At 48.8% G+C, this 27,983-nt stretch overlaps 1 protein-coding gene across 2 annotated transcripts in view; it reads left to right on the forward strand.

Moving 5' to 3' along the window:
* Positions 1–27,983, forward strand: part of ADRM1 (ADRM1 26S proteasome ubiquitin receptor) — a 337,972-nt gene that overhangs the window by 293,969 nt on the left and 16,020 nt on the right. For both annotated transcript variants that reach the window (XM_069650735.1, XM_069650736.1), the window contains one exon: positions 21,676–21,833. In XM_069650735.1, the coding sequence (XP_069506836.1) occupies positions 21,676–21,833 (158 nt within the window). The remainder of the gene's footprint in view (positions 1–21,675; positions 21,834–27,983) is intronic.

The following is a 27,983-nucleotide window of genomic DNA, read 5'->3' on the forward strand; positions in this document are numbered from 1 at the left end:
ATTGGTATATGATACTTAATTCTCTTCTACTAGTGAAATGTTTTCTAAATGATTGTGTAATAAAAAAGTATTTTACTAAGAAACCTTGAGGTGTCTACTTGAACCACTGTGATTGAAAGTCCTCTGTGTAACTACTTGTTCGAGGGGATTGTGTCCTCCAACAAATCCACATCTTTGACAGTAATTACCAAGGCTGTGCTGTGCTGTGGTAATTACTGTCAAAGATGTGTAATACTTCGGAGGAACATCCAATCGAAAGAACGTTACCAGGTAAGAAAGTAACTTGTTCTACTGCTCACATTCACTCTTGAGATAAGTCTGGCTGCTCAGTCACTCTACCAACTGGTGTAGTACAGACCTATACAAAGAGGACAAGGCTAGTGTAGACTCCCACAGTGTTACTTCATCAAATCTTGCCTAACGTGCTCAGAAAGAAATCACATTATATGTCAACTGGACAATGTTTTGTGAATAGTGGAACACTTATTCTAGGAACAGTAAAAACCTATAACTTCTTTTGTGATAAGTTATACTAGTTGAGTAAAACCTAAGGATGTAATATTCAATTACAGGTGCTTTGGAGATCAGTGAAAAACCGATTGAGATAAGCAGTAACTCTTGTGACTTATTTTAGGATGGCACACCGCTAACTCAGTTAAGTAATACCCATATACTTTTTCAAGGAGCTATCGGCAACTAGGGACAGGTATATAAACCTTAGACTGTTTTTTGTCTGTCTAAAACAGAACCGGGAAAGCAAAACCCAGTCTTACTCTTTATAAATGACTCTTGGATATTCTAGGTAGGTAAAACCTAATGCAGACTTATTTGTGAAACCAACAGCATTACTTTTGGGAAGAGGCACAACCAAATCACATGTGAGTAATATACCCTTGCATCTACTTTCTGTTAGAATGGCAAAAGATGGCAAAACAGTTTCTAAGGAAAGAAAGATGTTGCATATTATTTTCAGAATGGCACAACCTTTCTAAGGCAAGTAATAACTTTTATTGTGAATCGATTGTGTCCTCCAACGTATTCCTCATCAGCTGTGCTGCTTTGGAATTTATTTTCGGCAGAGGGCGCCCTGGGTCGATGTCCCTTGAAGTCCTCCATCCGTGATGTCATCGGATGTTATAAGTAGCAGGCACGGCGTCTGTAGCCTCAGTTGCATTTTTTTCGCAAACGTGTTTGTTTTGTAAAACTCGGCACGCCTCGTGGTTACTGTTAACTTACCGTATTATGTAGTCTTCTTCCACCCCGACAACCCCGCGGTCTGGCTTCAAGAAATGTCGGGACTGCGGCTCCAAGATGTAGATTACGGATCTGCATAGAACTTGTCCGTGGTACCTGGGCGAGGGCCACGCGGCGGATGACTGCTCAAAGTGCCAGTCGTTGACTGGCAAGGCCTTGCGGGAACGTAAGGGGAAGTTAAAGGTCGCAAGGGTGTCCCAGCCCCGTAAATCCAAGTTGGCTATTTCGTCCGACGAGTTGTGGGGGGACTCTCCTCGTCGGAAGAAGTTCAAGTGCTCCAGGTCCAGCAGTGGTTTGTGCCACTCGTCCTCTTCGCGGCACTCCAGGAAGCGACATCACCGTTTGCCTTCCTCGTCCTCTTCGGACGACACCTCCTCGAATGTGACCTGCCCCACCAAATCCTCGACCCTGGAGGAGTGGGATGCTCACCGGGTGCAGATGTTGAAGATCTTTCAATCCCAAGGCACAGTTCATCCGCGCCTTCTGACGAAGCGGCAGGCAATGGTCTCGGCCAGATACTAGTGTGCCTTCGGGCCTGGGTGGTCGGCGTGGTAAACACCGGGAGCCTTCGAGGCCCTGTTCGGGCAAGGCAACGGGTGTTCACCAGAGACGTGCCAGGTCCAGGTTGCAGTCTTCATCTCCATCGAAACCTGTGGAATCCTTGACGCTCTTAAAGGTGTCAACACCATCGGCGCCATGCCCGTTGGGTGTGCCTGTCGGGTTTTTGCCGCCAGTCAGGCCCTCGAAGCCATCGGCGCCATTGTCGATGCTGACGCTGTGTGCACCATCTGGGCCGAATTTACCGGTGAAGGTTCCTGTGACTGGACCCTCTGGGGAAGGCTACTTCTAAGTCTGTGAAGGCATTTACAGAGAAGAGGTGTACTCCTCTCCCAAAGAAATATTTCTTTAAGTCTTTCCAGGACATTTATGAGGACGAAGAAGGGTCCAAGGAGGATGTTGGGCCTTTTGGTCTTCCATCTGGAACTCCTGGTGTTCCTGTAGTGTCTCATTTCTGAAGTCGGATGGAGGATCCGTCAGTCCTTGCATGATGCCAGTGGCCTTGACACTTCCCCTGAGATGGAATGTGGTAGGCCGAATCCGGGGCATCATGCCGACTCCTCTTATCGGAGATTGATGTTGAGGTTGCGGATGTCGGGGGTTTGCACCAAATGTGTACAGGCTAGTCTTCTCAACTTGCCCTTTGACTGGTCGCATCAGTTTGGCAGCAAGGCTGACGAGAGCCTTGCGAGGTTGCAGTCCTCCAAAGCAGCTGCCAAATCTTTGGGCGCAGCTGTTCGACAACCTCTGCCTTTTCGTCCTTTCATCCCAGCAATCGAGGGGTTCCTTATGCTTCTACTCATTTGGAAGGGCGAGAGGGATGGCCAGTCAGAGGGACCAACGTAGGTTTCCTCGTGGTGGTTGAGGTAGAGTGCCAAGGCAGCTCAAGCAGCAGCCTCTTTGCCACCAGGCGCTCCCGCAGCCGCTTCAAAACCGCTCTGAGGCCTTGTCTCATTGTTCACCGGTAGGGGGCAGGCTGTCTCAGCATCTAGAAAAGTGGAGAGCCATTAGGTCGGATGTATGGGCCCTAGTAACAATAGCCCACGGTTACTGCCTTCCTTTTCTACGATGGCTTCACAACAATCCACCGGGGAATCCCTCTTTGAGGATTCCGGATCTGCTCCTTGTGCAGGAGATTTTGACCCTGCTAGAGAAAGGCGCTATAGAACCAGTGCCTGTGGCGGAGAGAAAAAAGGGTTGGTATACCCAAAATTTTTCCTTCCCAAGAAGGACGGAGGACTGAGACCCATCTTGGACTTGAGATACTTGAACAAGTTCCGCAGGAAGGACAAGTTCAAGATGGTCACACTTTCTCAGATCCTTCAGGCGCTACAACTTCAGGATTGGTTGGTGTCATTGAACCTGCAGGATCCTTTTTTTCATGTGCCGATCCGTCTCAAGCACAGAAAATACCTGAGGTTCGCAGTTGGGGGCTCGCAATATCAATTTCAGGTCCTGCAATTCGGTTTGACCTCTGCCCGAGGGTCTTCACCAAGCTCATGGTGGTGGTGGCAGCGCATCTCGGGGGGGGGTGGGGGGATAAAGGGGGAATTCACGTCTACCCCTACCTGGACGATTGGCTGATAAGGGCGCATTCTCCCGAACAAGCCTTGGATCATCACAGCGTTACCAGACACTCCCTTCACAAACTGGGCTTCTCCCTCAATTTCCAGGAAGTTGCATATGACGCCTTCTCAACAGCTCCAGTACATTGGGGCTGTGTTGGACATGTCCTTGGGGATGTGTTTGCCACCCAAAGTGAGGGCTCAGATGGTCTCCAAGTTTCAACAATCCCAGAATCTTCCGGCTTTCGAATTCTTAAGGTTTCTCGGCCTCATGGCATCCTGCATTTTTCTGAGGCCTGGCTGAGAATGCAGTCTGTGGGCTCTCCGGACTCCATGGTCCCAGTTCTCCGGCAAGATGTCGGATCTCCTTCATGTTCCTATCAAGGTCTCCCAGGATCTTCTGTGGTGGGCCAGCGAGGAAAATCTCATGAAGGGGGAGCCTTTTTAGCAACTGTGGTCGGAGGTAACGGTAGTGACAGACGCTTCCCTTAAGGGGTGGGTCGGGCTCATGCCAACGATCTGACCATAGGCGGTCATTGGTCTCCATCGGAGCAGAGAGCAATCAGGCTAGCACTGAAGGCTTTCCTGCTGTCTTTACGGGGAAAGAATGTCCTGATAATGACGGACAACACAGTGGCCATGCATTACCTCAACAAGAGAGGAGGTGTAGGGTCACTCCCTCTGTGCAGGGAGGCAATGCAGCTCTGGTTCTGGGCAATTAAAGAAGGAATCTCCCTAGCGACGGTTCATCTGGCCGGAGAGGAGAACATGGCGGCGGACGCACTGAGCAGGCAGAGCGCAGTCTCTGATGAGTGCGAACTAGCTCAGGCAGTCCTTCAGAAGAGGTTTGCCCTTTGGGTAAATCCGCAGGGGGACCTGTTCGCGACCGGTGCCAACCAGAAGTGTGAAAAGAGAATTTCCTCCAAGAGGACCTCTAGGAGATGCATTAGTTGTGGATTGGTTGTTCCCACTTCTGTATGCATTTCCTCCGATCCCTGTCATTCCTTAAATTCTCAGGAGGTTACGGCGTTTCGGGTCCGGCATGATCCTCATTGCTCCGGATTGGGCCAGTTGAGCATGGTACCCGGACCTTATAGACATGTCCATCTGTCCTCCAATACATCTTCCCCAAAGAGAGGATCTTCTCTTGCGAGAGAAAGGTTGGGTTCTCCATCCAGAGGTCAAGACTCTTAACCTTCAAGCATGGTTTCTGAACGGTTGGGATATAAGGATTGGGTCCTCTTGGATGACGTGATGGAGGTGGTGCTTTCGGCCAGGAGGCCAGTAATAAAGTCCCTGTACCGTTGCCATAAGTTTTGCGACTGGTGCAGAGCAAAGAATGTTTATCCTTTTCAGTGCTCAATTCCAAAGGTTCTCTCCTTGTTTTCTTTGGCCCACAGGGGTCTTCAGATAGGAACCATTAAAGGTTACCTGGCAGCGCTTTTAAGCGCTCGTCCGAATAATGCTCCTATTTTAAGATTCCACTGATCACTCAGTTTCTGAAAGGGCTCACAAATGTGTTCCTGCAATCTCCTGTTCAGGTGCCGATCTGGGACCTTAATTTGGTCTTAAAATTTGTGATGGGTGCTCCGTTTGAACCTTTGCACTCTTGTCCGTTGAGATTGTTGACATTTAAGACTGTTTTCTTGGTTGCAGTTATCTCTGCTCGTAGAGTGAGCGAGTTGCAGGCACTTTCTTCTAAGCCACCCTTTACTTTGTTCCACAAGGACAGGGTTGTATTGAGAGTACATCCGTCCTTCCTACCTAAGGTAGTGTCAGAATGTTATTTAAGTCAGAAGGTGGTGCTCCCCGCCTTCTATCCTCCTCTGCATCCTAGTAGGGACGAGGAGAGACTCCATAGGTTGGATCGTAGGATCAGAGTGGACGACCAGCTCTTTGTGGGGGTATACTGGACACCGATTGGGCCAGGCTGTTTCTAAGCAAACCTTCTCTAGGGGGTTCATCCTCACTATTTCAGAATGCTACGGGTTGGCTGTCGAGGACCCCCCCTGAGGGCTTGCGTGCTCATTCCACCAGGGGCATGGCTACATCGACGGCCCTGCAGAGGGTGGTACCGGTAAAGAACATCTGTGATGCTGCAACGTGGTCTTCCATACAGAAACATGGCCTTCTGCAATTAAAGTATGACAACTTTAGTTACATATCTCAGAAAAGCACAATTCAGAGCTTATAATTACTTTTCAGAACATTGTACATCAATTCTAAGGTCAGTAATAACGTACCAGTTAATTTCTAGAATAGTAAAACCATTCAAAGGTAAGGAATAACTTTTGGATACTTTTCAGGAGGGCCTTATACACTTCTTGCGTAAGTAAGGACTTTGTAACACTTTGTTTCAGATGCTTAGGACAAACAAAACCAACACAAGGTAAACTACTGCAGCAGTCTTTTCACAGAGCATAGTCTTTAGGAGTCCTTCCCTATCTTGTTCTGAGTCTCTTTCACAGGCTGGGAAAGTGAAGAGTTCCTGTGGAAATCTTCAACAGCAAACAAGTAACCAGTCGTGTGGAGAAAAAGCACCAGGAAAAGCCGGCAAGCACTCCCTGTAAGCTTAAAAGCCTTGGGCATGGGCGAACACGATTGTCCGCACTCCCAACATTTTGAATGTATTCTCCAGCAGCACAGGAGGGAAACATCAACCCAAGATAAGTATTATAAAAGGGCACACAGTACCTCAGCAGTAGAAGAAGATGAAGCTGGCGGACACCTTCAGGACACAGCACCTGCAGGACCCGGTCACCAAATTCTTGGTCTGGTCACTGAACAAGGGACACTGAAAGGGATTGCTGTGCAGCAGTCTGGAGGAAAGGCGCACAGCTAAGGATTCTTCATTGCTTCTCACGGCTCCGTGGATTTTTGGCGCATTTTCCAGGACACTAAGGATGAACTATCACTGCTGGTTGGATTCCTCACACGGTCTTGAACTCTGGTGAGGGACTCCCTTGGACTTCTCTTGGTGTTTAAATGTATTCTCTTGCGAGAACTACAGTTCACAAGAATAGTAGGATAACTTATTTTAACTTTTCTTTTGTGGCACCAGCACACACCACCCTATGTGGGAAGCAAGGAGGGTGGGGGAGAGTTACATTGTAACCCCTCATGTAACTTTCTTTTTACAACTGGCTTACTTAAATGTCTGCTGGCAACTTTTTACTACCTTTTGTGCAAGTGACTAGCAGGCTAATTTCTCAGCTGCAGTACAGCACCCATGGATGACCATTTTCTCAAAATTGCCCCCGTCGTCGTCGTCTTTCGCCATTTTTTGTTTTCAGTTCCTTCTGGGCTTTTTACTTTATCCTTTAGAATAGATTTGAGTCCTTTGTGAGTTTTGCCTTTATAGCGGTCTTCAGCCCTGAAGCCCGCCCAGGCTCTAGTGTCTGGGAAGGCAGGAAGTGAGGGAGGAGCCCGAACCTTCGCTGTCCTTTGTCTCTAGGTATGCCTGGCTGAAACCAGTTCTACCTAAGCGGCTGGCTGTCCTAGGGAACAGCCAAGCCCCAGATTGTCAGCTCTGAGTGTGTGAATGACTGGGATCCAGCATAAAAGGCGAGGATTTTTGGACTGCAGAGTCCACCATGGAACAAGGAATCCAAAGCAGAAGACGAGCAGAGGCGCCAGCAGCACCTTCCAGGACTTCGAAAGCACTGGTGAAGCCTCGCAGCTTTGCTGACCCTGTTTTCACTTCGACTGGAAAGACCCGCCAAGGATGACTTCCTCCCTTAGGCTAGTGTTAGGGAGAATTCTCAAAAATGTGCTAATTCCCTCCACCTCGGAGACCCCCAGCAACTTTGCTGGATTTTGATTTTGAGGACTTGATTTTTTTTTACCTGGAGAGAGTAAGACCCTTTATCCCATGGAATTTAATGTGATTTTGTACACTGTTGCTTTTTGGTTATGGAGTATAACCAACTCCATAGGCATCAACTTTTACAATTGTCACAAAGCACCTTCAGTGTAGTGCACAGGGAAGTCTTCAAGATTTCCCAAGGTTTAAATCTCTTCTCTGGGATCAACTGTTTCCCAGAGCAGTAAAGTGAAATTGGCTTTACTTAGCATTTTACTTGCTAGACCCAGCACACCCTATCTTATAATAGAGTGCTGGATGGGTTACTTGGTATCACCTGTGTCTAAATGCTCATGTAAGATTTTGTATGTTACCCTTTCCTCAATTGACTGGCTGATGGCAGTGGTTTCGTTTTGAACTACCTAGGTTTGCATTTACCGCGACCGTACGCTGACCCGGCAACATTAATTGGTGTCCAGCCATCCTTGCTAAAATGGTGCCCGGTCTTCTTTTTTCGCCAGGTCTTTGTGGAAAGGTCCTTCTAGAGAGTTTCTCTGCACGCCAAACCAGGTTTGGTCTCTTTGTTCATTTCGCCTTTGGCAGGGTTTCTGAGAGAAACCCGCCTCTGGCACTAGAGTGTCTGAGGTAGGCATGAAGTGAGGGAGGTGACTGCAACTCCCTGTGCTTAGTCTCCTAGGAGACCCAAATGCACTCTGTGGTGATTGGCTGGCTGGCTGGCTGACTGTCTAGCAAGGACAGCCACCCTGCTGGGTGAGTGACAGCTATGCTGGAGAGAATTGAATAAAAGGCAAGTCTTTTGGCTTGGAAGGCAGTCGACTACTGGATGAAGGAACCGAAGAAGAGCTTGAAGAGGACGCCTGTTGCAACTCCTGGACCGTTGGTTTGCCCGGTGAAGCCCTGCTGCTGTGCTGAAACTCCAAATTCGTATCGACAGAGAAGCCCTGCAAGGACGACCTCTCCCTTTTGAGTTGGTGGGACCAATCAACTCCCAAGTAAGCCACCTGGACACCCATCTCGGAGCTGGTTGAATTTCCTCAGAGTTGCTGCAGAAAACCATAGAGCCAGGGAGAGGGACACCAGATTGTTTGCGTTGCTTGAAAGCTGGCCTAAAGCTTTTGGAAGATCCTCCGGACTTTCACGAAGCAAGACTGACCAAGCCTGAGGCCCCTCAGCAGAGTGCGGGACCCCAGAAGCAAGGAAAGTCCACTGTGACAGCCGGGAACCACGCTTATTGCTATTTGCTGTACCGCAAGGAGCTGAAACTCGAAACAGCCACTGAAAGTAAAGTTTGCCGGTTGCCAATTTTGAAAGTACTGGTGTTGTGCAGGAGCCCCCCGATGTCCTCCCTCTTGTCCCCCCGACTGAGGCCCATGAACAGCGAGATCTGCAGAGCTGCACAAGAACAGAAGTCATCAGCTGCATCTTTTTCTTCTCTACCAAGGTACTGTAAAACAAGTCTGAGAACTTACCTCTTACTGTGGAAGTGCTTGCAACTTCCACATCTTGAAAGTCTAATCCACTTGTGGCCCTACATTTGATTCTTCTTTTCTTCAAAGACTCCTAAGAACTTGTGCAAAGACTTTTCCATTACTTACCAAAATTGCTTTATCCTATCCAAGACTTTTGCCCATTGACTTTGGCTTAACCTATTGAATTGAATGACTCTTCTAGTGAACTCAGAGTATCTGCACTGCTTAAGAATATTTGTGGTCTCTTGTGTTCTAATAACCTTTGCCTTTTACTAACTTTTAGAGTATTCTGAATACCAACAGTTGGGTATTAATGTCCCCAGCACCTTTGTTACTAAAGTCACCTGTGGGTGTAGGTTGTGTCTGTGGGCCATCCCAAAAGGGCCTTGTCTGATTCAGAAACTGAGTGTACAGTATTGAAGTATATTTGTGTTACTATTCTATTGCTCCCTTCTGAAGAAGTCTTTATAAGTGACTGATAATAATTGGAGTGTAAGAGTTTATTTGAATACCTGTAGCTGTGAACCTTTGTGTTCCACTACAGCTCACATTTCCCCTCTTGAGATAAGCCTGGCTGCTCAACACGCTACCAAAACTGTGTAGTACAAGCTTATACCAAAGGTTGGGTTGCCTATACCTGTAGTCCTAGTTGTTTGTAGTATTCCCAGAGGTTACTGCATTCAAACTTTGCATAACAACTAGTGCAACCACCTAGCCTCAAGACCTTCATTTTGGGCCATCCACAGAGTTGCTGTGACTTTCCTGAGCTGCAGAATCTCAATACCCGGGGTACCTGGACCATGATGGAGTGCTTTGTCTTCTGAAGATCGAATCCGGCTGAAACTTTGCAGGCATCCGTGTGGACCTCCAGAGGCAGGAATTCTACACCAAAAGTCCCCTCACCAGAGTTTGGGGCGAGTAATCGAGCAGAATCCGAACAGAGATATATATTTATTTTTTAAAAAGGTTTTTATTAATTTTAACAACCAACAAACTATAACTTACACTCACCACATTTTCACTTGCAAGTATCATTGCATACAATACGCTTTTTCCTTAATGTCTTCCCCCTTCCTATCCCCTAAAACTGGAACCCCCCCCCCCCCCCCCCTCATACCTCTCTGGTTTACATTGCTCAGTGTAATTCGCTTCCTCATCCTCGGGCGTGTCGTCGTTACTGGGGCCAGCCTGGGTGGGCCCGTACAACGAAGCTATCATTTGTCTCCATTCAATCAATGCTCCCGCTTCTTCCCCTTCCCCTCTGTTGGCCACCTCATGTCATGCCACTGTCTCTGCATCTGCCCATTTTAGGAGGTCCCTCCACCAGGTCTCTAGTCTGGGTCTGTGGGTGGCTTTCCAGTTCATGGCAATCCTCCTTTTGGTCAGGATATATGCCAGGTCCTTAAGTTTACATACATGTCTCAAGTTGCGTCCCCTGGGAACCCGCCACCCCCCCCCCGTCCCCCCAACATGCATGCCCATATGGATTCCACGTCTAGTTTGATTCCCTTTTCCGATAGTTTATGCTTAATTTCCCCCCAAAATGTCACAACCTCTGGGCATGCCCAGAACAGGTGGATCATCCCTACTCCTACCTCTCCGCATTTGGGGCATTTTTGTGCTTCTGCATTTCCGAATTTTGCCATCATCTGGGGGGTCATGTATGCTCTGTGTGTAACGTATAGTTGGATCTGTTGTAGCCTCGCATTTCTGGACACCTTCTTGTGATATCTCTGGGCTCTCTCCCATTGCCCATCCTGCATGGTCTCTCCCACCTCCTCCTCCCAGTCCTGCCGCAGTTTAAGCAGCTCTTTTCCCACTCTTGACATTATTAGTTCATATATCCTGGATATTTCATGCCCTCCCTCCGACATGTCATACATCGTTTCTATGGCTGTATCTGGCTGTTCTGCTAGTGCTATTTCCGACCACGTTTCTTTCACTCTTTTTTAATTATTCTGCTGTATGTAATATTCTGTCCTGCGTGTACTGCGGTTTCATCCATTATCGTTTGAAAGTCCAGGGCCTTCCTCTCTTGCCAAATATCCCCCAGGGTGGCCAAGCCAACTGGCTCCCAATATTTCCGGATTCCTTTCCTTAGTTGGGCATCTGCGCCGCATAACGCCACGAGCGGTGCCTGCGGGGAGCACGGGGTTAGGCCTCCCATGGCCCGGCACGCTTTGTGCCAAATATCCCAACCCAGTGTTAGCAATCTTGGTCTACCCCGCATCTCTGACTTGGGTAGCCATGAAACCTTGTAGGAAATATGGGGCGCTCTCTTCCCCCAACAGCCTGGATTCCGCTGTATCTTCTTCCGCCAACCACCTGGTTAAATATTGTAATTGCGCCGCCAGGTGGTACATCTCAAAATGCGGAAGGTTTATCCCCCCTCTGTCATACCCGTTCTGCAGTTTCCACAGGGCCACACTGTTTCTTGTGTTATACCATAAAAAGCCTCTGCACAGGCTGTGTAGCCTGGTAAAGAAGTGCCTAGGTACCATGTGTGGGATGTTTGTGGAAAAAATGCAATAGCCTAGGTAAGACCACCATTTTCAGCAGGGACGCCCTCCCGACCATCGCCAGGGGGAGCTTTGGCCAGAACTCCATACTATTCTTGATACCCTCGACCGCTTTCTCTGTATTGTACTTGTGTTCCTCCGCTATTGTGTGGTAAATGTTGATCCCCAGGTATCTAAACGTTCTGGTCTGCCAAGCTATCCGCAGGGTGGGTAAGTTTTCTTGTGGTATGCCCTTGTATCTGCCTAAGGGGAAAATGCTCAATTTTTTTAAAAAATTATTTTTTGGGGTTGACCGCTATCCCCGAGAGAGCTGCGAAGCGCACCATCACCTCTAGGATATATTGTAGCTTCTCCTCTGGGTATCGCACGTACAGAAGCATGCTGTCTGCATACAGTGATATCAATTGTGGTCCCCCTTTGGTGCGCACTCCTATCTCTCCGTATTGTTGTCTTAGATAAATTGCCACCGGCTCTAGTTCAAGGATGTACAGCCTCGGAGACCAGAGACCATGGGCAACCCTGTCTCGTGCCTCTGCTTAGTTGCCATTTATCTGAGATTATCACTCTGGTTTTTACTCTAGCTATGGGGGAGCTATAAAACATTTTCACCCACCGCAGGTACCCAGGTCCCATCCCATATTCTTTTAAAGCCGCCATCAGCCATGGCCATCTCAAGGCCTTGACTGCATCTAGCAAGACTACTGATAATTCAGTTGAGCCTCCCTCCGTCTGTTCTATAATGTGATGGAGCGTCCTATGGTTGTCGGAGATGGCTTCTTCCTGGGTCATACCCAGTTTGGTCCGGGTGGATCAGTTTAGTTATCACCTGCTTAAGTCTATTCGCTAGTACTGACGTGAGGATTTTGCTATCTTGGTTTAGCATGGATAATGGTCTATACGACTCGCAGTCTACATCAGGCTTGCCTGGTTTAAGTAGCGGGATGATTACCGCCTCTCTCAGGGATTCTGGCAGTCTCCCTTTCTCGTATGCCTCATTCAGCATTGCCAGCAGCGGGGTGGGGGGGGAGTAAAGTATCTCTTGCTTATATGCTTTGTAAAACTCGCTGGGGAGCCCGTCCGTGCCTGGGGCTTTGCATGTGGGCAGATGCAACACCACTGCTTCCAGTTCTTCTAGTGTAACTGGGGCCTCCAAGTTCTCTCTGCGCTTAATTTGGGCAAACATATATCCTCTAGAATCTCTCTCTCCGTCCTCTCCCCTGTATCTGCATAGAGGTGTTTATAGAACTTGAGGAATCTCTTGTTTACCATCTCCTGGGTATTCTAGACTTGTCCCTCCTCACCCACTATTTCTCTTATTGCCGGTCTTGGTGCCTCGTTTTTATATAACCATGCCAGCAGTCTCCCTGGTTTGTCCCCTCCAGCATGTTGTCTTGCAATATATTTCTTGTAGTTCAGGTTGCTTAATCTCTCCCAGAGCTCCCCGCCAGCTAGTTGGGGCTGGCTTACATGCTCAGCCTGTTGCCGTGGGGTGCCCTCTTCTTTCATTATTTTTTCCAGTCTTTTCTCTATCTCCCGCAGTTCCCGCTCTATACCTCCCTGGAGCCCGTTTGATTTGGATATGGCCGCCCCCTTATTATCCCCTTAAAGGCCTCCCACAGAGTTCCCTCTGATTTTACACTTCCGGTGTTGTTCTCAAAATATCTGATTATCTCTTCCTGTAGGTCCTCTCGGAAAGTGGTATCTCTCAGCGCCTCTGCCCGAAGCCTCCATGTTGGGATTCTGGCTCTAGGGGGCTGGTGTCGCCACTCCAGAGCCAGAGGGGAGTAGTCCGATAGTATTCTTGCTTTGTATTCTGAACTCACCATTTCCCCAACTACTTCGGGGGTGGCAAACACATAATCCAGCCTCATGTACAGATCATGCAGGGCCGCATAGTGTGAATAGTGTCTTTCTGTCGGATATTGCAGTCTCCAGATGTCCTCCAGCCCAAAATCTTTCAACAGAGTTCGCAGCGCTCTCGCTGCAGTGGTGGGTTTGTCTAGTTTTGTGTTGGATCAATCCAGTATGGGGTCTAGCGTGCAGTTAAAATCCCCTCCCCATATGATCGCACCTCCTGTGTACCTTTCAATATAGCGTTTTATAGTAGGACAATGTGTCCTGGTTGGGAGCGTATGTATTTATAATGCTTAGTTCTCTGTTCTCCAAGAGCCCCCGAAGTGCTATCACCCTCCCATCTGGTTCCACCATGGTCTGTAGTATCTGGAGAGGTACCTGTGACGCCACCCAAATGATCACCCCCCTAGCCTATCCTGAATAGGTAGCTCCTATGGTGGTACCTCTCCATTTCCTTATAATTACATCTTGTTTCTCCTTAGTGAGATGGGTTTCCTGCAGCAGAGCTATGTCTACTTTTTGCCTTCTCAAGTACATTGTTACCTTATTTCTCTTCAAGTAGGTGTTAAGTCCCCTGACGTTCCAGGTTATTATCTTGAGGTCACCCATTATCCTTTAGATCACCTTCCCCTTCCCTCCCTCCATATCCTTCATCCCGGAATTCTTAATGTGGATCATACGCAGAGGTGCGTGGGTGCATGCTCGTTCCCTTCCTACTATCTCTTCAAACTCCCTCCCCTCCCCCCTCCTCCCTCCCGTTCCAACCCCAACTGTTGCCCAGCTCCATCCATGGATCTCAGACGATCCCGCATTTGGCCCCGTCCAACTAGTCTGGTACCGGGAACCCAGCAGGTGGTTACCGCTCTACTGGTAACTCAACTAACCTATATAAAGGAATGGGAGATTGGGTACTCTGTATCTCCATGCTATGTGCTACAGCTCGTTTGCTTCCCCTTTGAGTGACACGACTATATTCAAGTGCCATTGTATCATCTTATACAGCACCTCATACTCCAGTGTCTCTGCATCATTTCTCTGCGCCGCTTTCCTTCTGGCCATCCTTTCCTTCCGGGCAATTTTGTGCGTCCAGCCAATCCGATGCCGCCTCTGGGGTGTCAAAAAATAGTCCTGTTCTTGTGGAACACCTTCAACCTTGCAGGATACATCAGCATGTATCTATGGTCCGCTTCCCGCAGCTTTCTCTTTATTGCCCCGAAGTTGAGTCGCCATCGTTGCACCTGGAGTGTGTGGTCGGGATAGGCCGTGACTGAGGCGGATGCCCTCCGGATTGTGCCCCCTTTGCGAAAATATTCCAGGATTCTTTCTCTATCATGGTAGTTTAGTATTTTGGCCATGATGGGTCTCAGGGGTGCTCCCGGGGGGGTGGAGGGAGGGGGCTTCCTAGCCAAGGCTCTATGCGCTCTCTCCACTGCAAATACCCGGGTAAGTGTTCCCCCTTTTATTTCTTGCAACAGCATTGATTCAATGTACTCCGTGGGGTTCGATCCCTCTTCTCCCTCTGGGAGCCCCACGACACGTATGTTTCTGCGTGCCCGTCATTCAGCCTCTTCGGCTCTGCTCCCCATTTGTCCACCTGTTGGCGTAGTGTGTGGATCTCTGAGGTGTGCGTGGTGCAGGCCGCTGTGTTGGTTTCCACTTCTTTTTCCAACTCTCCCGTGCGGTCAGCGATTGCTCTTACGTCTTGTCTCAGGAGGTTCAGGTCTATTTGCACTGCATCAATTTAGGCTTCCAGCACCACTTGCAGTGTGGCCATGGCCACTTCCAATTTCAAGTCTGCGATGACTTCCAGGATTTGCTGGTCTCCTCACGCGGGGATGCATCCAGCTGGGCGCTTCTGTCTTTACTTCTAGCTCCTTCCGTTGGCCGTGGGGTTTTTGTGAAATCCTCCATCGTAGATTGCTTCCCCTTTGTTTTGTTCATCTTAGTTGCCATGTCTTCAGCGATTCCAGGTGGGCAAGCTTCCTACCGGGTGGTGCGTCTCCTTGCTGCTACCGGGCTCTTAGCCTCTCTTATGTGGGCTTGTTACTGTCTCCTTCTGGTGCCCCAGCACCGCTGTCTGTATGCCAGGTTATAGTTTGTGTGAACTAGTTCGTTTTGGTGCCGCCAGGGTCAGTCCATCCTGTCTCTAGACCCCGTCTGGGGCAGCCTACTTGCGCCACTCCTTATGCCTGACCCCGGCCTGGCGCAGCAGGGAACATGTGAGGGGTGCCTCCGGGCGGTGCTTTGAGTGCCGTTGTGTTACTCGGCGAGGTCTTCCCCTAGTCTGCCTCCCGATATTGGGTAATGCCTCCCCTCCTTCTCGGGCTGTCTATGGTTATGGTGCTGCTCCAGGTGCTTTGGGTGAGCTTGTCTCTATGCCCTGTAATTTCCGTGTGGGCTTTTACAATGTGTTACAATGCAGCCATGCGTCCTCTTGCCCATGGCGGATACTTGCGCAAAGACCTGCCCCATGTCGTGAGTCCTGTGCAGGCTTGTTACCCACTGTGCTGCCTTCCACAGGGTTTGGGTGTTCTTTTTCTGCGGCTCGTGGTGGGGCGCCTCCTTTATTTCCTCGTGTCCACCCCCCACCCCCTCCTATTTCTGTTGCTGCGGGGCTGCCACTGCGTAGTGCAGTGGGGGCAGGCTCACGCTCCCTTACCTCTCCACGCCCCCGGATTGTAATCCTGCATCTGAGGCTCTGCGCCGTGGCTGTGGACACAGTGTGTTAGCGCACCGTCCTTCTCCCGGTGTGCACCTCGGATCGGGTCCCTATGGGGCTGTGTCACTTGTGTGGCCAGGGATGGGGTGAGCCATCCGGCGCGTGCGGCTCCTGCTCACCCGTGGGGCTTGGTCTCTCCTCGCTGTCCACAGCCGCCTGGGCTCCTTCGGTGATCTCAGTACGCCCGACCCGATGTGAGATGCAGTGTCCGGGGCTCTCCCTGGCGTGTCCTGCTCTCCGCCGCCTCTCAGGGTTCAGACGCGCTGGCGGGCTGTTCCATGTCTCTCGGTTCCCTAGCTTGCTCAATGCATCTCTCCTCTGGCATGCGTGCGGCGCTTCTCGGGTACACACCTGTGTGCCCCTCTGCTTGGCTAATTCCGGCAGTGTCTTTGTGCCCGGCCCGCCTCTTCTTTGTTCCTCGGCGCAGTGGCCATTTTCAAAAGGGGTGCCCTTCTGGCCAGCGGTCTGTTGAGATTCGGGTTTAACTGCTTCTGGCAAGGTCGGATTTCGGTCACTTCATGCGAGTTGCACTCTCCTGATATTCCCACGCGCTCGCCTAATTTTTCGATGGGTATACTGCGTTGGGGAAGCAAATATTCGTAGGATTGTTGTCGGATCTCTGGGAGCTCCAGAGTTTCCGTCCCTCTACATGGCTGGTAGCCATGCCCCCTCCCCGACCAGAGATATTTCTTCTTGCCGCTAAGAAAAAGATGCCAAAACCGCAAAGAGCAGCTAGCAGGAGCTGAATCCATTGCTGCCGATTCCTTTTCTCGAGTGCTGCCGCAGAAGGCTCTCCCCTTTTTGTCACCATGACCAAGGATCGGGAATCGGGGTCTGCAAAGCTGCACCTAGAAGGAAGCCAGCAGGGGTCCATATTGGGAATCACTCTCACTTCTGTGCTAATTCCTTTTCAACCTTTGAGACCCCCCAGCTCTTTTGCTGGACTTTAGGACTTTTAATTTTACCCCTGGAGTGAGTGGGCCCTTTTTCGCACGCGCATGTTTTGACCTGATTTGGATTGTTTCTCCTTTGTTTTTGGACAAACTTCATAGGCATCTACCTTGTGACACCCAGCTCCTTCAGTGCAGTGTAACAGAGAAATCCTTTAGATTTCTCATAGGGTTTAAATACCTTTTCTTGGGTGAACTACTGTTCTCAAGAACAGTAAAGTGAAATTGACTTTACTTACTTTTTCTCTTTGTAGGTCCAGCACACACCATCCTATGTGCAGTGCTGGGGGGTTTACTTAGTAGCCCCTTTTCCTACCTACTCATGTAAAAAAAAAATGTATGTTCCCCTCACTACTTTAAATGGCTGGTGGCAGTGGTTCAATTGTCCCACCATTGTGCTTTTCTATCATAGGCAGAATCCTCGGCTGCAGTATAGCTCCCATGAGTGACCATTTTGTCAAAATTGCCCGCTCTTCTTTTTTCGCCATTTTCTGTTAGGTCTTTCTTGGGTTTTCCTCTGCGCACCACGCCAGATTTGAGCCCTTTGTTAGTTTTGCCCTTGGCGGGCTTCAGTACTGAAACCCACCTCTGGCTCCAGTGTGTCGGGATGGGCAAGAAGATAGGGAGTTTCCCGAAACTCCCCTGTCCTTTGTCTTTAGGAATGCCAGAGTCAACCACTGGGAAGAACAAACTGATGAACCAGTGAACAAAGCTTGCTGCATTCTCCTGGACCTTTGAATTGCCTGGTGAAGCTGTGCTGAAACTCCTTTTTCTGATCGACCAGAGCAGCTCCGGAAGAGACGAACTCCACTGGACCATCTTCCCTGTTAGGCAAGATTGTATGCAGTACCCTGTGGGACACTGCACCAGCCTTGACCTCTTGTAAATAGTTAACCCAACCTTTGGTATAAGCATGTACTACACAAGTTGGTAGAGTGACTGAGCAGCCAGGCTTATCTCAAGAGGTGTCAGTGTGAGCTGTAGAGTTATTGCACGAAGATTCAGTGACAAGTATCCAAATAAACACTTAAACTCAAGGTTTATTGATTAAACAATTATTAATTTAACAGTCCGTTGAATAAGCCTTCTTTAGAAGGGAGCAATATATAAGTAACACATAAATATACTTCAAAATACCTACACTGTTTCTTCAAATAAGTAAATACCCATTTGGGATGGCGCACAGATTCTTCCTACACCCTGGGGTGACTTAAATAACTAGGACACTGTGGACATTAATATATCACTGGTACATTTAGCGCAATACTGAGTTTGGTGTCAAAAGTTAAAGGTTTGGGAATAAAACAATGGTTAACACATATTCTTAAGCAGGTAAGTACGTTTAGAACCCTCCAATGCAGCGTAAATTAACCCTTTCCTGGGGGAAAGGGCAAAGCATAAAGTTGGAGGTAAGAAGAGTCTTTTAGGGAGCCAGGAGAGCCATTGTTAGTTGAGCAAAAGGCTAGGTGAGCTGAAGCACTTCTTGCAGGTAGGTAAAAAGTCTTGCACAATGTTTTAGATGTTTTTGTATAAAATTAAATCACTTTACAGAACTTTAGATCCAATACTATCAAATTGCTCAAATCTTCTGACCAGTAAACACTGGCGGTTGCAACCCCCACCTAGGGTTGACCCTATGTCCTTGCTATTAAGATGTAATATAGCACTGCCTGCTTGTGATCCCTTTGTGATGAACCGTAATTATCGTATTGTTTGCACTATTTGTAAATCCTCCCTTAGCTCCTCTAGTCTTCATCCACCTGTGTATGTATTGTATTCTCGGTATCACTATAACTAAGCTTTGCACATTCCTGTATCTGCTGCACCCTGATACCCCTGGGTCTGGTGCGCATTACAAATAATAAAACAAACTTACTTTAGGGCCACAAGCTTGGAGGCTTGTGAGGGGCAAAGCTGCAAGTAACTCTGAAAAGCAACCAAGACAAGTCTCAACTGACAACCAGCAAGGCTAACGACAAGAGGTAAGTCCCCAGGTTTTACAGTACCTTTGGTTAGAAGAAATTGGTTCCAGCTGGCTTCTGTTCCTGTGCAGGTCTGCAGATGCTGTTGTTCCTGGGCCTCAGTCGTGGGGACAAGAGGGAGGATGTCTTGGGACTCCTGCACTACGAATTGAAGGGCGGTGGCTTCAATGGGCAAACTTCAGATTAGCAACACTTCGCAATTTCAGCTTCTTGCGACTCTCCCAAATGGCACCACCGTGTTTTTCGGATACCTTTAATGGACTTTTCTCTAATCTGGGATCCAGCACTCACGTGAGGTGGCTCAGGCTTGATCGGTCCTGCTTCATTGGAGTCTGGAGGATCTTCCTGGTGCTTGCGTCCGACTTAAAGACACTCCCTGTCGATTCTGGTGTTCCTCTCCCTGGCAATCGGTTCCTGTAGCAACAATGGAAGTACAGCCAGCTCAGAGGGAGGGTATTTCAGATAAGCTCATCTTGGGGTTGATTGGTCCCATCAACCCAAGGGGAGAAGTAGTCTTTTGTAGGCCTTCCCTAGTCGAGGCGAATTTGGAGCTTCAGCACTGCAGCAATGCTTCACCGGGCAAACCAACAGTCCAGGAGTTGCAGCAGATGTCTCCTCTTCGGATTCCTTCGTCCAGTGGTCTACTCTGCCTTCCAAGCAAAAAGCCTCACCTTCTATGCAGCTTCCTCCCATTCATTTGCAGCCTAGCTGTCACTCATAGAGCAGGGTGGCGGTCCTCCGAGGACAGCCCTCCAGCCAATCACACTTGGGTGCATTCCTGTAACCAAGAAGACAAAGCACGGGGAGTTTCGGGCACCTCCCTCACTTCCTGCCCTGCCAGACATACTGGAGCCAGAAGCGGGCTTCACTGGTGAAAGCGACAAAGCGAACAAAAGGACCAAACCTGGTTTGGTGCGCAGAGTAAACCTCAAGAAGGATCTTTCTAACAAGAAATGTCAAAAAAGAAGACTGGGGCCATTTTGACAAAATTGCAGCTGCAATTGCAGCCCGCGGTAGAAACACACAATGGTAGGAAAAAGTAACCCACTGCCACCAGCCATTAAATGTAGAAAAGGTAACATAAAAATGTTACATGAGAAACTAGACTGGAGGGGTATGAAGTATCCCACCAGCAGCCTATTGTAAAATAGTGTGTGCTGGGTCTAGAAAGTTAGAAAATGTAAGTTAAAGTCAATTTCACTTCACTGCTCTTGGAAACAGTAGTTTCACCAAGAGGTGTTTGAACCGTGGGGAAATCTAAGAGACTTCCCTGTGCACTGCACTGAAGGTGATGTGTGTCACAATGTAGATATAATGCCTATGGAGTTTGTCAGACTCCAAAGTCAAAAGAAACGGAGTCGAAATCACAGAATAATACACGAGTGGGAAGGTCGTCTCATTCTCTCCAAGTTAGAAATTAAAAGTCCTAAAGTTTAGCAAAAAGAGCTGGGGGTCTCTAAGGTTGAAGGGAATTATCACATTTCCGAGAATTCTCCTTAACATTCCCTGACTGGCTGTACTGCTTGCTGCCACAGGAACCGAGTGCCAGGGGTTGAGGAATCTATAGTCTAGTGCAACGTCTGCAATCCGGTCAGAAGATCCAGGAGGACCCTCCAGAAGCAGGACGACCAGAGCTCGAGTCCCCTCACCAGATTGCAGGACTCAAGGAGTGAAGGAAGCCCAACTGGTGTTCAAGATCCGCGGTGGTGCTGTTTACCGAGCGCTGAAACCGCAAAGTGCTGTTGATCTGAAAAGAGCCTGTAGCTGCCGCCGACCTCCGAATTGCTGCCGCAAGAGTCCTCCAGACGTCCTCCCTCTTGTCCCCACGACTGAGGCCCAGTAACCCAGGATCTACATCACTGCAACCAGACAGAAGCCAGTTGGTCCACTCTTCTAACCGACTTGGGTCACTTACCTCAGTGTCTGTTGCTTTGCTCTTCTCAGTTGAGACTTGCAGTAGCTTCTTTGCTAGAGTTTATTTCAGCTCTACTCTCCACAAGTGTAACAGCTTGTGACCCTACAGTGATTTTTCTTCAACAAACTGTCTGTGTGTGTGGACGGCTCCTCTGCCCCGTGAATCACCAAATCTGTAATAATCATCATCCCCAGGGTCTTGGTCTGGTCCTCGTGCACTATCATAGCTAGAACGTAAGGTGGTCGCCAAACAATGCGTGTAGCAACCGCCGGTAAAAACGGCCTGCTGCAGAACCTATTTTTCAGTATCTGGGTATTGCTCTCCTTACTCTACAGCGCTGCAGGCAAGTCTTTTCTTCACCTAAATCTTCATTCTTGGACTGCTTCATCTTAAAAAGACTCTTGAGTGCTCCCCTGTATCGAATCTCGCGAAAATGTGCCTTGGGTCACCTTTGCACAAAAGCAACTCTTTCATGCCAAAGTATTCACCTATTCACACTACTTGTATCCCTTGGTCTCAGCTTGAAAACCTGCCAGCCTAGATGGAAACGACTACTATATTTTCTTTTCTAGGACATACTATTGACTATAGAGAACTTACTTTGAATCTGTTTTCCACGTACCCGATACATTGTGGCATCTTTTGTTTAACAAAGTTTACTTACCTGTAAGGTAGGGATTATTCTCTTGGCCTTTTCTTATAATCCTTAAAGATTATTTTAATTATTTTAGAACGTGTGTGGAGATTCTGTCATTGCTTATAAAGTATCCTGTAGCAGTAAAGCACCCCTGCACCTCCTGAGAGTTAGCCCTGGGCTGCTTTGTCACAAGTTAACATTTGGAGAGCCTAATGAGTTTGAGGGACTCGGTAGCAGTGCCGAAGTCAGGAAGATGCACTTAAAGACACTCGCCAGAGTTTAAAGAAAATACCCTTATCGTACAAATCTCCCTGGTGCCAGGAAAGGGAATGATGGGTGTGTTATGTTAATACTATGTTTTTGATAATTCGATGAGTGTTGATGCACATCCTGCCCCTGGTTTAGTTAACGTGTACTTGTTTTGCCTTAGTTGATCTGGCTACTGTGTTAACTCCTGAGATTATGGCACCTATCCTGGCCAATGCAGACGTCCAGGAGCGGCTGATGCCCTATTTGCCATCTGGAGAATCGCTGCCACAGACTGCTGACGAAATTCAGAATACATTGACATCACCTCAGTTTCAACAGGTAAGACCTAGACTCCTGTCTGCAGTACTTGAGACAGCAGACATATCTATAGTCCTAGACATCTGTTATAAACTAATGTCAAACATGTGCCACAAAGTGCATTTGCATAGCTTTTAAGCTGAATCTGTTGATGGGTGTCAATTGTGCAGCTCTATTGAGAAAACGTGTATGCCACATTTGAGGGCATGAAGTACTTGTCAGAATGGTATGGGAAGAGCTGTTTCTTTACATGTGGGAAGGGCTGTTGCTGTACGCGTTTACCCTGTTGCCTGTTCTGCTGCGAGTCATCAACGCACTCACACTGTGCTAATGCAGGGTGATTCTCATCGCCCCGGCGTGTCCGATACAGATTTGGTACCCGGACCTTTTCAGCCCGTCAGTGTTGCTTGCGGTCAAGCTGTCAGTGATTCCGGATCTTCTCACCAGAGAAGGAGGCGCAATCCTACATCATGACCTCGGACCGCTGAACCTGAGGGCTTTGGTCCTGCAGCCCTAGAGAGGATTTGAGTTTCCAGCAGACTGCAGGGTGGTCCTTGCAAAAGTCATGGCGTTGTTGACCTTGAAGTGCTACGGTCATAAGTGAAAGCGTTTCGCTACATGATGCCGGTCACAGAGGATGACCCCTTTTGAGGGTCACAGCCTCACAGATCCTGCCGTACTTGCTATCCTTGGCCAAGGCCGGGTTGGTGCATGCCTCAATCAAGGTACATCTAGCGGCCATCTCCTGCTACACCAGGTCGCCGGGAAGAAATTCGCTTTGGTCCCATCGACTCATCGAAGAGTTTCTCAAAGGACTTTTCAGATCTTTCCCACCGGCGAAGGCTCCTGCCCTAGTGTGGGAACTCAACGTGGTTCTGACGAGGCTCATGGGGACTACCTTCGAGCCTCTGCATCAGGCCCGCTTAAGTTTCTCTCGTAGAAAACAGCTTTCCTGGTGGCCATCGCCTCTGACAGGAGGGTAGGTGAGAGCCAGGCCATATCTTGCAAACAACCATGCCTGACTTTCCACAAGTCGAGGTTGGTGCTCCGTATGCACCCCCTCTTTCAAGCCAAATGTTTCGTCAGAACTCCACCTCAATGAGCCTTTGGCGTTACCTATTTTCTTCCCAAAAACTTTGTTGTCGCCGGAGGAAAGGGCCTTGAATTCGCGGGACGTTACTCGTGCCCTGAAGTCGTACGTCACACGCACAAAGAGTTTTCAGAAGACTTCACAGCCGTTTGTGAGCTTTGGTCCTGTGAACCATGGGAAGGCCTTGTCTAAGACTTCCATTTCAAGATGGCTCTCCGGCTGCATCACACACTGTCATCTGTTGACTAACCGACCGCTGCCCGGCCATCCGAGAGCCCACTCTTATCAGAGTGATCGCTGCAATGACGGCGTTACTGTCTGGTGTGCCCCTGCTAGACTCTGCAGGGCTGCTACGTGGAGGTCCACTCACAACTTCAGAAATTCTACTGCATCGACAGGGATTGCAGGAAGGAGTCCAGAGTTGGCCGAGCATTGCTACGCAACCGGTTTTCTTGAGGTGAGTCTGTTCCAGGGGTAAGTGTACTTGCTTCTGTTTGAGCCTTGCCACCTCCCATGGTTGTGTAATGTTATACTGCTATGCATTCGTTATTCATGAGCATGTGAATCCATGCCAGACCCCATGCTGGAGAAGGTTTAAGTTACTTAACTGTAACCATTGTTCTCCAGCATGGGTCAGGCATGGATTCACATGTGAACCCTCCCTCCGACCCCTCTGTTAGGCAATGTTTGTATGCAGTACCCTTAGAGTGCACTACAACAACTCTGACTACAGGTATAGGAAACACAACCTTTGTACTACACAGTTTTGGTAGCATGTTGAGCAGCTAGGCTTCTCTCAAGAGTGGTCAATTTGAGATGTAGGGGAGTTACACAGAGATTCACAGTGACCAGTATTCAAATAAATAAACTCTTACACACAAGGTTTCTTGAATAAACAATTATTAATGTCTTTATCGGTCAGTTAGAATAAGCCTTCTTCAGAAGGGAGCAATATAAAAGTAACACACAAATAGACTTCAATACTGTACACTTTTAGTTTCTAAATTTGTAAAGACCCTTTTGGGATGGCCCACAAACACAACCTACACCCTCAGGTGACTTCAATAGCTAGGGTGCCGGGGCCATTAATATCTTACTGTTGGCATTTAGACTACTCTTAGAATTTGGTAAAAGGAAAAGGTTATTAGAACAAGAGACCACAAATATTCTTAAGCAGGCAAATACTTTTGGATCCCCTAAGAGGCATTCAGTACAACAGGCTAATCCAAAGTCTTAGATAGGATGAAGCACTTCTGGTAGGTAAGTAGAAAAAGTCTTTGCACAATGTTTTAGAAGTCTTTAAAGAAAAGAATCAAATGTAGGGCCAAATGCTCATTAGACTGGTGAGTGGTAGAAGATGCTGGCAACTCTACAATGAGAGGCACGTTCTCTCGGACTTTACAGTACCTTTTTGTATTGAAGAAAAAGCGCAGCAGATGACTTCTGTTCCTGTTTAGCTCTGCAGATCTCACTGTTCCTGGGCCTCGGTTGTGGGGACAGGAGGGAGGACTTCTGGGGACTCCTGCACTGCAATGGGACGGTCACCGCTCGCTACCGGCAATCTGTCCAAAAAGTGGCACTTTGGTGTTTCAGCTCCTCATGACTACTGCAAATAGCAACACTGTGGTTCCTGGCTGTCGAGATGGACTTTCCTTGCTTCTGGGGTCTCGCACTCTGTTGGTGCTCAGGCTCGGTCAGTCATACTTCCTGGGAGTCCGGAGGATCTTCCTGAAGCTCTTAGCCAACGTAAAAGCAACACACACAATCTGGTGTTCCTCTCCCTGGCTATACGGTTTCCAGCAGCAACTCTGTGGAAATTCAACCAGCTCCGAGAAGGATGTCCATGTGGCTTACTTTGGAGTTGATTGGTCCCACCAACTCAAGGGGAGAAGTCGTCCTTGCAGGGGTTTCTCTATTGATACGAATTTGGAGTTTTAGCACTGCAGCAGGGCTTCACCAGGCAAACAAATGGTCCAGGAGTTGCAGCAGGCATCCTCTTCAAGTTCTTCTTCGGTTCCTTCGTCCAGTTGTCGACTCTGCCTTCGAAGCCAAAAGCCTCGCCTTTTATTCAGTTCTCTCCCATTCATTCCAGCCCAGCTGTCAGTTACCCAGGAGGGTGACTGTCCTTGCCAGGCAGTCAGCCGGCCAATCACCACATAGTGCATTTGCGTCTCCTAGGAGACTAAGCACAGGGAGTTTCGGGCACCTCCCTCACTTCCTGCCTACCCCAAACACCCTGGAGCCAGAAGTGGGCTTCACTCGTGAATCCCGCCAAAGGCAAAGCGAACAATGGGACCAAACCTAGTTTGGGGCATAGAGTAAATCTCAAGAAGGGGCTTTCCAAAAAGAAGACAAGGCCATTTTGACAAAAATGGCACCCTTCGGTGCTTTACTGCAGCTGCGAACGCAGCCCGTGATAAATGCACACCACGGTAGTTAAAAAAAAAAAAAAAACACTCACCAGCTATTCAGTGAGGAAAGGGTAAAATAAAAATGTTACATGAGAAGTTAGACACAGGGGAATACTAGGTAACCCCTCCAGCACCCTATGGTAAGCTAGTGTGCGTTGGGTCTAAAAAGTTACAAATGTAGGTAACGTCAATTTCACTTTACTACTCTGTGAAACAGTAGTTTATCCCAGAGAAGGTATTTCAACTTTTGGGAAATCTGAAAGACTTCCCTGTTCCACTGCACTGAAGGTGCTGTGTGACACAATGTAAAAGATGATGCCTATGGAGTTTATCAGACTCCACAACCAAAAGAAACGCAGAGTTCAAAATCACATTAAAATACATGAGTGGGGGAAAAAAGGCCACGTTCTCTCCAGGTTAAAAAAATGAAGTCCTCAAAATCCAGCAAAGTTGCTGGGGGTTTCTAAGGTAGAGGGAATTGGCATATTTCTGAGACAGAAAGGTGGAAAGTTCTTGCTGCTCCTTTCGTGGGCAATCCTACTCTCGTTCCCCACAGAAACAATATGGCTCGGGCAACAATTGGTCCCCAGGACAGTGGTCTGCCTCCGCAAACCCATATCCACCCACAGGACAACGCTGTGGGAAACGAAGGGGTCGCACCGCCACCCCCAGAGGCTCCCCGGCCTCTAGTCAGAAATGATTCTCAAATCCGGGTCCCCTCCCATGCCTCCCCGGTCGGGGGGGGCGTATAACATTATTCCTGCACGCATGGGAGGGGATTACCACAGACCAGTGAGTGCTCAAGACTGTCCCCCATGGTTATTGCATCAAGTTCAGCTGGCCACCTCGATAGAGACCTCCAAGATCCAGGTGCCTAACACAGGAACACCTGAAGATCCTGCTGCAAGAGGTTGAGATCCTGCAGGGAAAGGGCGTAATTTCCCTGTTCTACAGGTAAACACGGGTATTTATTCAGTGTACTTCCTTGTACCCAAAAAGGATCTCACCATGCGCCCTGTGCTAGACTTGCACCCACCGAAAAAATTTGTCAAACCACAAAAGTTTCAGATTGTAACATTGCAAGAGTTAATTCCTCTACTAATGCATGGGATTACATGGCAACATTGGACGGGAAATATGCATACTTTCATATTTCAATGTTGCCAGCACACAGGAAATACCTGTTTTTGATAAAGGACAAACACTATCAATTCAAGACAACTGGCTCATAACAGGGGATGCTTACAGAAAATGCCTGTCGAACACTCAAAAGACAATAGACCTCTTCTCCAGCATGGATTCACATGTTCATGAATATTGCCCGTCGTCAGGCTGGGAATCCTCGGAAAAGAAAAAATCAGTTTAATTTCTGAACTGTTTTTCTCCTAACAACCAATCACTGAGCTCTGGGTCATACTGCCCCCAGCCAATGACGGCCCTCCACCTAAGCCCCTCCGCTCGCAGCCATCTTGAGATTTTTAGCACACGTTCAAGTGTTGGGAGTTCTTGCACTCTTGAGGTTTTTTTTTCTATTTTTCGGTCAATCGAGCACCTGTGCTCCATCAACCTACCTTCCAATTAAGGGAGACCTGTTTTTATGATTCTTCAGCGCCCCTCAAGGGCGAATTTCGTCGAGTTTCTTCGTGGAGGCTTCCAGAAGATTCTTCAAGGCCTGCACTGTGTGGGTCATGGCGGACAAGAAGAAATCCCACTCTTTTCAAGCTTTGTACCGACTGCGGTCCGCAGAATGTTTCTATGGACGATGAACATTCCCAATGCCTTTACTACCTGTACCCAACGCACAAGGAGGAAGATTGTGCGTTTTGCTGTGAGCTCTCGACTGGCACGATGAAGGATCGGTGTAGATAGCTGAAGGAATGGCTACAGGCCAAGGCCTCTGCACTGGGTGGGTCCCTGGAGCATGCCTCTCCGGGATCCGGGAATGCTGAGCGGGCTTATAACTCCTTTGAGGGCGCACCTCAAGCGGGGGTCCAATAAAAGGCTAAGCACTGAGAATCCATTACCACCAGGAGCGCTGTTGCGGCGGGCTCCTCGGTGGCCAGGGCGCGTCCGAAGTCTCCAGCGACTTCAGTAACCGGTCCTGACCGCAAAGGCCCAGGTATACCCGACGAAGGCCCCGCCTTCCATCAAGGTGGTGGTGGCATCCCTCTCGAAGGCTGCGGAGGCGGACCCCCGAAGGCAAGAGTGACCCAGAGTGAGTCTTCTTTTCCAGCCCATAGAGAAGAGCCCCTAGACCATCCCCTCTGGATGCGAAGATGGGGCGGGGGCCGCAGAGGTCCTCCAGGGCACGGATATCTCCTTGGAGGAGGAGCTTGTCTACCTTCAGACCATCCAGGTAGGAGGAGAACATCGGGGATCCGGCCCTACAACGAGGGCAGCGACGACGAGGATACCGTCGAGGAAGGCGACGGGAGAGCCGCAGGTCAACGAGGGCCTGGGCTCTCTGCCTGCACCCCAGCTTCCTATTCCACCTCTGCCTCTGCTGCAGTCTAGAGACCTCTGTGGCCATTCTCTCTACGCTACATACTCTGGTCTCTGAGATACAGATGATGCCTATTGCGCCGGCGGCCGCTCCAGCAGCGACGGGGAAACGGCCAGCCAAGAAGAGGAAGAGGCACCCCCCTGAGGGATCAGACGGACCCTGCGACG

Source organism: Ambystoma mexicanum, chromosome 3p (genome assembly GCF_040938575.1).
Source record: "Ambystoma mexicanum isolate Mex_15411 chromosome 3p, UKY_AmexF1_1, whole genome shotgun sequence".
In the NCBI taxonomy this organism is placed as follows: domain Eukaryota; kingdom Metazoa; phylum Chordata; class Amphibia; order Caudata; family Ambystomatidae; genus Ambystoma; species Ambystoma mexicanum.